Below are 11,653 nucleotides of genomic sequence, written 5' to 3'. Positions count from 1 at the left end.
AAATGGTGCCTGTTAGGGAAAAGTTGAAAGAGTAAGGCCAGACTGGTGGGAGGGATGGGGACCGTGAAGGAGGTGGAAGGACTCATACAGTGGGTAGAAGGACTGATGATAGGGCAAAATGAATGAAACGAACAGATTCAGGAAAATACCGATAGAATAAAACAAGAAGACGTCATGCGTAGCATGATACTTGCAAAATCCCCCCCCCCCCCCCCCCAAAGTTTTCCATTGATACAGCAAATTGTCCATTTCATGAAGATTAAAATTTACAATCTTGATCAAAACTCGGGTCAACAGGATGGAAATTGACGATTTTTCAGATGAAAAATGACGATTTTGGAAGGTTGACCTTGAGTTGACCTTTGACCTTTTGACCTCAAAACTAGTTAGTTTCCCTATTTAGTGACGCAATGTGCAAATGCTGTTCAATTTTCAAGTCAATCGGATGAAAATTAAGGATATTAAAAATTTGGCCTATGTTGACCTCAAAAATAGATGGTGGTTGAATTCAGTGACCATATATATAAATCCTCTAAGAAGTTCAAGTCAATCAAATGAAAATTGGTGATTTTAGAAATGTGGCCCATGTTGACCTTTTGGCCTATGTTGACCTCAAAAATACTTGGTGGGTGAATTCAGTGAGCAGATATGCAAATGCTGTTCAATTTTCAAGTCAATCGGATGAAAATTGAGGATTTTAGAAATTTGGCCTATGTTGACCTTTTGGCCGATGTTCACTTAAAATATAATTTGTGGTTGAATTCAGTGACCAGATATGCAAGTCCTCTTCAAATTTCAAGTCAATTGGATGAAAATTGAGGATTTTAGAAATTTGGCCTATGTTGACCTTTTGCCCAAGGTTGACCTCAAGAATACTTGGTGGTTGAAATCAGTGACCAGATATGCATGTCCTCTTCAAATTTCAAGTCAATTGGATGAAAATTGAGGATTTTAGAAATTTGGCCTATGTTGACCTTTTGGCCTATGTTGACCTTTTGGCCTATGTTCACCTAAAATATCATTTGTGGTTGAATTCAATGACCAGATATACAAGTCCTCTTCAAATTTCAAGTCAATTGGAAGAAAATTGAGGATTTTAGAAATTTGGCCTATGTTGACCTTTTGGCCTATGTTGACCTCAAGAATACTTGGTGGTTGAATTCAGTGAGCAGATATGCAAGTGGTCTTCAAATTTCAAGTCAATCGGATGAAAATTGAGGATTTTAGAAATTTAGCAAAGTTGGTGACCTTTGGCCTATGTTGACCTTTTGACCTATTGACCCCAAAACAATAGGCTTCTGGCTTTTGACCAACTCTCCCATTTGGTGAAGTTTGGTGAAGATCGGTTGAAAATTGTGACCTGTTGGCCGGTGACAAACAAAAAAACAGACAGACAGACAGAACCACAAACACAACCGACCAATATACTTGAAAAATCTTCGATTTAGCAAGTAATAATAAAAACAAGTACAAAAAGTTTTAACTAAAACAAAAGCCGCGTCGATGTTACACAATGCCTAGATGCAGCGTTGCCTATAACGATGTTATAGGCACAGGACATTCCTATTGATTCGATTACTTGATGTTATTTTTGTGCAAAGTGAAAATATATCTCGGCAATTTCCCGTGTGTGGCGACGAATTTTTAATATATCTCGGCATTTTACCGTCTGTTATTTCAGGCGGTGTATGACTGACCATGCCGCGATTTAAAATATATATATATATATCTTAGGCATTTTCCCGTCTCTTATTTCGGGCGGTGTATGACTGACCGGGCTGGGCGGTGTATTTAAAAAAAATATCTCAAAGGACTTGAAGTTACAGGCCTTTGAGAATTCATTTCGTTCTATAAAGGGCAACTTTCATCGGATTTTCTTCCAGTTTTTTTTCAACCGAGTCTAAAACTATGTTAGCGACTGTGAAAAATGAAATGATATATCGAATTTGATTTGAAATAAAACTGTGTGAGAGAGGAAGACACCACGGGCCTACAAAACAGGCCTCAAAGCTATGCGAGTTAATAAAATGGTGGATATTTGTTTATCTGAAGGCTCTCCCAGAATGGGTGGAGCTATGGTTCCCAGAATGGGTGGAGCTTTGAGGTTTTGTCTTCTCTGCAAGAACAAGAAGAACAAGAAGAAGAACAACAACAGCAGAGGGCACTCTATGAGCAGCGTCTGCGACGTGGCTAAAAAATACAATTACGTTTTACGTTTCACATGGTACAGTAGGAGCCGTCACGTTTTTCTTTGTACTCGCAGTTGTTTCTAAAGCAATAAGTGCAACGTGTTGTTTTCTTCAATTTGTTTTATGAAATTCGCTCAAAACATTGAGTACAGTACAACTTTAAACAGTCATCGGAACTGTACAATGATTACAATCTGCCGGTACAGATTACCGAAAAATAGCCGATATCGGCCTGTTACAATTGCCGGTTCCGATATCGGCACAGCACTAATATATATCTATATATATACGTGGCCAAAAATATTGCCACCCTTGCACTTTTTTTCAAATCGTGCATCATTTCTTCCAGAAAATTGTTGAAATAAAAAAATATTTTGGTATCCACATATGTATTTCTTTGGTTTGCAGTGAAACAAAGCTGTATCTCTGTCGAAGGTCATGGGTCTTGCAGCAGGACAATGACCCGAGACACTTCAAAAAGAACCCCGGAATGGTTCAAGACAAAATGCTGCATGCTGCACTGTTCTGAAGCTGGACTGTTCTGAAGTGGTCAGCAATGAGTCCAGATCTAAACCCCATTGAACACCTGTGGGAAGATCTGAAAACAGCAGTTGGGAGAAGGCACCCTTCAAATCTGGGAGAATTGGAGCAGTTTGCACAAGAATAGTGGGTCAACCTGCCCGTCGAGAGGTGGAGGAAGCTCATTCACAGCTATAGGAAGAGCTTGACTGCAGTTATTTTGTCCAAGGGCTGTGCTACCAAATATCAAGTCTTGGGTTGTGTAAATAAATTGTGGAGACCAAATACTTTACAATACTTACATCCTTTAGACCCCTAAGAATCCCCCACCAAAACCTTAAGGTCCTTGAAGTTACAAGGTCTTAAGGTCCTAAGACGATCAAAACCCCTTTTACCATTAGAACTTTTTTTTTTTTAACCTTTTTTTTTTTAAACCTTTTTTAGAACTTTTTTTTACCCTTTAGACCCCATGAACCCTTTACACCCCTTAATTCCCTTTACTACCTTGAGATCCCTTCGACCTTAACACCATTATACCCCTTGCACCCTCCAGACCTGTTATACAGCTTGGACTCTTGACCATTTAGAGCTTTAGACCACAATTTTACATGCTCGAGAGATTAGACCCTTTTGACCCCTTAAACCCCAACCCTTCAGAGACTTTTTAGACCATGCAGAATCTTTTCGGCACACAACACAAACATGTGTCGTCTTCTTGTTAAACACAGATGATACTTTTTTCATCAAGTAATGCCAAACTCTGCTCACCAGGGGGTGAGTACTCTGCTCGTGAACAATAAAGCTAAAAATATCATCTATCTTTGTCAAAAACTGAAACACTGAGCTTTTAAGTTCTAAAGACTTGAAGTTCTGTACATTCGGGGTTCTATTTAAAATAAATTAGTTCCATTGATGTCAGTAACTTGTTGTGGGGAGTAATATGACATTTAATGCACACAAGTAAGGTGCTCACCTGTGAGGATGCTGTCGCCAGTATAGTTGAATGCACAGCAGAAAACTTCATCAGAATGTCCATCCAGGATCTGCAGACAGGTTCCGGTCAAGACGTCCCAGAGCCTGGCTGTCTGGTCGGTGCTGGCAGTAAGGATGCGGGAGCCTTGGGGGCTGAAGCACAGCTATTGGTGGAAGAGTGGGGAGTGGCAGGGAAAGTAAGTTGGACAGTGTATAGAAGCTGTGCGAGTTTAGATTGATGTGTTTTCATTTCATCCTTGAGGCATTCGCAGATCCAGCATTGACAAAGAAACAAAATATTTAATTTCAATAACAATGTTCACCCTCAATAAAAGAGACTGTACACCAGTCAATATTGATTTTTCAGGTGCTGGCTACCTTCTAATAGATGGTGCAGCATGGGTATTAAAAAAAAAAGACATGATTTTGGCTAAAAGTAACATCAGGTGGTCAGCCAATTCCTTAAATTCATCTTATTATGAACTCTACTTCTGATTGGACACCCCTATGTGCATTTTAATGGCAAAATAAAAACAAGAAGACGTCATGCGGAGCATGATACTTGCAAAATCCGCCCCTCCACCCCCCCCCCCCCCCCACCAAGAAAAAAAATTCCATTCATACAGCAAATTGTCCATTTCATCAATATTAAAATTGACAATCTTGATCAAAGCTCGGGTTAATAGGAGGAAAAGTGATGCTTTTTCAGATGAAAAATGATGATTTTGGAAGGTTGACCTTGAGTTGACCTTTTGACCTCAAAAATAGTTAGTTTACCTATTTAGTGACTCGATGTGCAAATGCTGTTCAATTTTCAAGTCAATTGGATGAAAATTGAGGATTTTAGAAATTTGGCCTATGTTGACCTTTTGGCCGATGTTGACCTCAAAATACTTGATGGTTGAATTCAGTGACCAGATATGCAAGTCCTCTTCAAATTTCAAGTCAGTCGGATGAAAATTGAGGATTTTAGAAATTTAGCAAAGTTGGTGACCTTTGGCCTATGTTGACCTTTTCACTTTTTGACCCCAAAAACGATAGGCTTCTTGCTTTTGACCAACTCTACCATTTCGTGAGGTTTCGTGAAGATTGGTTGAAAATTGTGACCTGTAGGCCGGTGAGACAAACAAACAGACAGACAGAACCACAAACGCAACCGACCAATATACTTGAAAAATCTTCGATTTTGCAAGTAATAAATTGATACGGTTCTGGATGCTCGACCTTAGATGTAAACTGCATTGGATGCTTTGTACATACTGGGATACCTTCGATATCCCAGCTTCATGCCCCACAAGCACGGTAAGGCAGCGGTGTTCGATCGTGTCGAATATTCTCACCTTTCCTGTTCACACACCACACCAAATCAGCAATCATGACACTTCTTGAGGTCCAATAAATGCTCGGCAGGTGTGAGACGGGTGAAAACCCAGACATTTTTGGTTTATTGTTCAGGGTGTGATTGGCGACATTAAATGCTATTAGGGGACAATCAGTGAAGTGTGGTCTTTGACATGTCTGGCAATTAGGAATATTTAATGGCATTTGTGCATGACAGAAGCAATGGATGCAGTATGCACCATCCATTGATGCTGTTGCAACAAGTTTCCCAGAAGAGTTGAAGCAGATGTCAAGAACCTCATCCGTATGTCCGGTCAACGTGGCAATGCACTTCCCACTTCCTACATCCCACACCTGTATGTAGATGGAAGAGAAAAGGAGAGGGAAATGATTCTTACATACAGTCATCTCATTATATCCTATTATCTTAAATGCAGTAATCCCATTATTTCCCATCATCTTACACACAGTACAGTAGTCATTATTTCCCATGATCATCTTGCACACAATAATAATAATCTCATTCTTTCCCATTATCTTTTATAAAGTAATCTCAATATTTCCAATTATCTTAAGTAGTAGTATACAGTGCCTTCAGAAAGTATTCACACCCCTTTACTTTTTTCACATTTTGTTGTTACAGCCTGAATTTGAAATTGATTAAATTGAGATTTTTGCTCAATGATCGCTGAGGTCTGAACTCTGGTCACTGATTTTTGGTCACACATAATAGCATATAATGTCAAAGTAATTATTATTATTATTTTTAGAATTTTTCTATAAAATAATTTAAAATGAAAAGCTTAAATGTCTCGAGTCAACAAGTATTCAACCCCTTTCCTGTGACACACCAAATTGAGCTCAGGTGCATTCAATTTCCTTCGATCATCCTTGAGATGTCTCTACAACTTGATTGGAGTCCACCTCTGGCCAATTCAATTGATTGGACATGATTTAGAAAGAAACAACTTTCTACATAAGGTCCCACAGTTGGTGGTGCTCTGTTGTTGGTCACAACATTTAAGAGCAGAAACTCTACGATGAAGTTCAAGGAGCATCCGTGGAACTCCGACATAGAATTGTAAGGAGGCATAGATCTGGGGAAGGGTATAAAATAATTTCTCGTGTTGAAAGTTCCCAAGAGCACAGTGAGCTCCATCATTAGGAAATGGAAAGAATATGGAACTACCCAGACTCTTCCTAGAGCTGGCCGTTCAACCAAACTGAGCAAAAGAATATGGAACTACCCAGACTCTTCCTAGAGCTGGCCGTTCAACCAAACTGAGCAACTAGGCAAGAAGGACCTTGGCCAGGGAGGTGACCAAGAACCCAATGACCACTCTGTCAAACCCAAAGAGTTCCTTGGCAGAGATGGGAAAACCTGCTGGAAGGACAACAGTCTCTGCAACACTCCTGAGAAAAAGGCACATGACAACATGCCTGGAGTTTCCAAAAGGCAAGTGAAAGACTTGAGAGCATGAGGCAAAATATTATGTGGTCTAATGAAAATTGAACTCTTTGGCGTGAATGCAAAGCACTACGTCTGGCAGAACCGAGCACACCTCATCACCCATTTAACATACCCTGAAGCATGGTGGTGGCAGCATCATGCTATGCGGATGCTTTTCAGCGGCAGGGACTGTGAGACTTGTAAGGATAGAGGAAACAATGAATGGAGCAAAAATACAGGCAAATCCTTGAGGAGAAACTGCTTCAGAGTGCAAAACACCAATATTCAGGCATGTTCAGACTGTGGCGAAGATTTACGTTCCAACAGGACATTGACCCCAAGCATACAGCCAAAGCAGCACTGGAATGGCTTCAGAACAAAAACGCGAAAGTCCTTGAGTGGACCAACTATAGCCCAGACTTGAATCCCGTTGAGAATTTGTGGAAAGATTTGAAGATTGCTGTTCATCGACACTCCCCATTCAACTTGACAGAGCTTGAGCAAATCTGCAAGGAAGAACAGGAGAAACTCCCCAAATCCAGATGTGCAAAGCTGATACAGACATACCCAAGAAGACTCAAAGCTGTAATCACTGCCAAAGGCGCTTCTACAAATTATTGACTCAGTGGGTTGAATACTTATGTACATTTGATATTTCTGTATTTCATATTTAATTATTTTGTCAAGAAAAATTCTAAAAAACACATTCCACTTTGCCATTATGGGGTATTGTGTGTGTAGCTCAGTGACAAAAAATCACAATTAAACCCATTTTTAATTCAGCCAGTAACACAACAAGATGTGAAAAAAGTCAAGGGTTGTGAATACTTTCTGAAGGCACTGTAAGAGTCAAAATGATACCGTTTCGTCTGAATCCCCTTTGGGAGCATCCATTCAGCCCCCGGTGCCCTCAAGCTTTTGTATATAGTGGTGAAATGCAAGCACGGTGCTGCGCAACACAAATCGCACATGCAGAATGTGACACAAAAGCAGGCTCTGCATCACCCTTGTAGGGCTAAGGCTCTGCGGCACCCTGAAGGGCTAGGGCTCTGCAGCACCCTCTGGCTTTGAAGATTCCTAGAGTGCTTTCACTCCACTTGTCCCATGCAAGCCAGTTATTTTAGTCCTGGATAAAATGCTGCCGAAGCTGTGGCTGCAGGACATCATTGAGGGATTGGGCGGACAACCCAAGGTAGAAACTGTCAGTGTCTATCTGAATGAGGTCAAATTCCTTGCGATCGATGTGCCTGTCAAGTAAGTCACAGTATAACTCCTTGGCCAGCTAGTAAACAGCAATACCGATCTGATATGCTCTATGAATGGTGATGTGGGATTTTCAGCTATAGATCTCATATGCACCCCCAATCTCTTCAAGGTCCTCAAACCACATGCTATGTAGGACTTAATCGACCAAATTTTATCCTTGGTATGGGTGGTCCTGGTTTGCCTTTAAAGGCCTCAACCATCTTGCCATAGGCACTGTTTCCAAGGAGCTTGAAGACGTCCACAAACATGGCTTTGGATTTATCTGTATCGCCTGTGCAGTGCACGATGATGACCTGGTCAACAAACCAGCCAAATATGCTCTGGGGGTGCAGTCGCTGGTTCAGTTGCAGGCAGTGATATTGAGCCCATATGCAATATCCCACCACAGCATCGGGACATGCAGGAACAACTTATCACCTAATAAGCTGGCAACAAGCTTCTGTTGACCTGCGGTACGTGAGCGGCCTGTGCGCATGAGATAATCTACCATGGATTGTGGCACCAGCTCATCCGGCACCACCTTGTTATAGAACAGTGGGGGCAGCTCTGCAAACTTGGCCCAAAGGGCAGGTGGCACCTCAATGTCCACCTCGGCAAAGCCAAACCACTCCCCATCGTGTAAGTTTTTCTTGAGTACATAGGCAGCCTTGTGGGGGATCTAATAGCCACAAACCTTCCCCGGCCCACAAGGCATCTCTTGGGCCAACGTCAAAAGGTATCATAGCCTAGAACCTGCATCCGGTTATTGATGGCACTGGATGTTAGCTTTACCGGCAGCATGCAGAATGGTATGGAAGAAATGTATTTCATGAAAAAGCTCGTATCACTCGATTACCAAAATGTGGTGTCCAACGTACAGGGTGTTCCAAAAAACTTTGGTTGTTAATATATTGTTACGGAATCCAACGTCGGCCTTCCCCACTTACCAAGGGGGGATTAGTCCCCTCGCTTATATGACTGACCGACGTGGTCCTGGGGGGTATGACGCCACGGCCGGTCGACGCTGGGTAGGGTATTAGGCCTAAACCGTCCTATGACCTATTAAAATACCAGCGCCCCCCGACACGCGAGGAAATACTCCCCCGCTCACGCTCGCAGCCTAATGGATTAGTTGCGCCGAGCGAAGCGGACTGCACCGTGAGCCGGTTAGCAATGACTAGACCCGATTTATTCGTTGGCCAAATCGCGCCACGTACACTCAATATTGAAACCACTAAAGCGACCGAACGAGAATGAAGAAGAAAGAAGGAGAAGAACGGAGGAATACCAGGATTTATTAATTATTTACACAAGCCAAAGCAAAAAGAGCAGTCAAGGTTATATACAGGGAAATGGAAGGAGCAGGAGACACAGTGAAATCATTAGCTTACCTATTAACAGTCTTAATTAATAAACCCCAGGACAACGTGTACGACAGACGAACATTCACACTTACACGGGGAAAAGATGGCAGGAACGAATCGCTGGAGGTGGATGGCTTGGCGGGGGAGGAAGGTTCAGCGGGGATCAGTCGGGCTGGAAGCGGACAGCCGCCGTCAAGATTCGAGCCGCGATCGTCAAACCGCCGCGGTTCCAAACTGCGCGGTGAAGCTCCTGTGCACCGTGCGCTCTCCAAAGCTGCTCCGGTCTCTCTCACGTTCCTCCACTCGGGCTTGCCAGTTCGCTTCTCTTTTTCTCTCTGCTTGGTTTTCGCAGCCCTCTCGTTCCAGCTCTCTCTCGTGAGGCGTCCCGCAGCGGTCTTTATAGGCCACACCCTCAAAACTTTTCGAACCTCCCCCAAGCGTTCTCTCTCCGCCCTCTCAAGCCAAACCCCTCGTTCTTGGTTGGTGGATTGGTGCCGCGCACTCCTCCTTCCGATCACGAGGGCGGAGACACGCCTTTCTTCTCCGAGGCTTAACCACGTGGCTAATGGAATCAAATGCAGCAAAGTGGCATAAGGGAGGCAAAATGCAGCAAAGTGGCGTAAGGGAGGCAAAATGCAGCAAAGTGGCGTAAGGGAGTTAAAATGCAGCAAAGTGGCGAAAGCTGGCACTTTGAAGATACCATGTCAGAGGGATCTACCTTATTTAATTTGGTGCAATGAAGTGTCAATTTAATGGGAAATAGAGCCTTCAACTACATAGATTAGGGACATAACTACCGAGGGAATTTATGATTGGCTACGTGTTGCGGTGGCCTAACTGCGGACGACCTTTGACCTTTCTTTACACTACGGAGGGTGATATTTACAACAATCTTTACCTCAAATTACACACACAATTCCCAAATCCGTTACAATATTTAGTACCACAAATGATACAACGACACCCTTTGTTTTATATTATACAGAAACTCAAAGTTTTCTTTATTTTCAGGTCTGGTAGTTTAATGTAAAAGAAAATGGCGACTCCACAGGAGAAAGCTCAGTGCATCGAATGCATCATAGAGACGAGATCCGACACGCAAGTTCAGCGTAATTTTCGTACAAGGTATGGAAGGAATCCGTCATCGCGGACTGGTATCAGAGAGTGGTACAAGAGGTTTAAGAAGACTGGAAGTTGTCAGAAACCGAAAAGTACCGGTCGACCAAGCATAAGTGCAGCAGACGTTGAACGAGTGCGTGAATCATTTCAACATAGTTCCAGAAAATTAATCCGACACACATCCAGAGAACTGGGACTACCAACCACCACTGCACACATGATTTTGCATAAAAGACTGAAGCTATATGTCTTTAAGGTGCAGATTCTGCAGGAACTTAAACCAAATGACAGACCCAAACACAAGGTGAAACCCCCGGAAGCAAAGGAAAATGCTCAGTTGCATAGAGGATGACGAAGATCACCTGAAAAAGGTCATGTTCACAGACGAAGCTTGCTTTCATGTATCAGGGAAGGTCAACCAGCACAATACAATGTGAGGATCTGGGACTCTGAAAACGCCCACGTGGTCATTGAGCACATATGCAACAGTCCAAAGGTCAATGTGTGGTGTGGCCTTCTCCATGACCGCTTGGTGGATTTGTTTTTCTTTGCGGACGATACAGTGACCTCAACAATTTACATGAACATGTTGGAAGGATTCGCCTTCCCACAAATTGAAGACCTGTAACCCAATATCATTTTTCAACAGGATGGCGCTCCCCCTCATTGGGCCTTAGTCGTTCGAGCTGTCCTGAATGAAAATTTTTCAGGTCGCTGGATTGGCCGGGATGGACCAACCTCCTGGCCCCCACGATCACCAGACATAACCCCCCTTGATTTTTTTCTTTCGGGATTTGTCAAAGATTTTGTCTTCAACACCAAGGTGGCAAACCTGCAGCATCTTCGTTGCAGGATCTTTGTTCTCGGATCACAGCTGCATGCGCACTGAAAGACACAAACATGCTGAGCTGAACATGGCAAGAACTTGTGTACCACCTTGATGCCCTACGCACCACAAATGGAGCTCAAATTGAAGTGTATTGATGATGTGCACAAAACTTTGAGTTTTTGTATCATATAAAGTTATAAACCAAAGGTTATCGTTGTGCCATTTGTGGTATTAAATGTATTAACAACCAAAGTTGTTCGGGTCTTTTTGGAACACCCTGTACAATCAACATGTAAAGGGAATCATCACCTGTTATTAACAAACCCAGAACTAGAAGATCCAAAAGCTGTCGAACAAGGATGAGCAATACTTGAAGATAATATCCTTTATATTAAGGAATAGAACGAAGACAAACGTTGAATTGACAAGAACTGGTTGAAGGATCAGGTGTCGTGATACATCAACAATAATACGAAGGTCATTTTTGAAATGATGACTTAAAGGACGTGTTGTCGTAATCTATCTAATATCACAATTCATTACTTTATGCTTATGCTATTACATTCATTGAGGATATAACTGAGCTCCACTAAGCAATGTTAACCGCTGGGATCCATTTCCACAA

General features: G+C 42.5%; 2 protein-coding genes across 3 annotated transcripts in view; both read right to left on the bottom strand.

The window, feature by feature from the left end:
- DAW1 (dynein assembly factor with WD repeats 1) overlaps positions 1–11,653 on the bottom strand; it is a 52,159-nt gene that overhangs the window by 3,474 nt on the left and 37,032 nt on the right. For both annotated transcript variants that reach the window (XM_068134484.2, XM_068134485.2), the window contains exons 10-12: positions 5,261–5,375; positions 4,949–5,025; positions 3,682–3,844 (exon numbers count right to left, since the gene is read on the bottom strand). In XM_068134484.2, coding sequence (XP_067990585.1) covers positions 3,682–3,844; positions 4,949–5,025; positions 5,261–5,375 — 355 coding nt within the window. The remainder of the gene's footprint in view (positions 1–3,681; positions 3,845–4,948; positions 5,026–5,260; positions 5,376–11,653) is intronic.
- LOC137438373 (fibronectin type III domain-containing protein 3B) overlaps positions 1–11,653 on the bottom strand; it is a 320,604-nt gene that overhangs the window by 280,378 nt on the left and 28,573 nt on the right. The window lies entirely within an intron of this gene.

This window comes from Myxine glutinosa, chromosome 13 (genome assembly GCF_964187855.1).
Source record: "Myxine glutinosa chromosome 13, kmMyxGlut1.1, whole genome shotgun sequence".
NCBI lineage: Eukaryota > Metazoa > Chordata > Myxini > Myxiniformes > Myxinidae > Myxine > Myxine glutinosa.
Note: the sequence above shows the minus strand (reverse complement) of the source record. Positions and strands in the feature narration are given on the sequence as shown.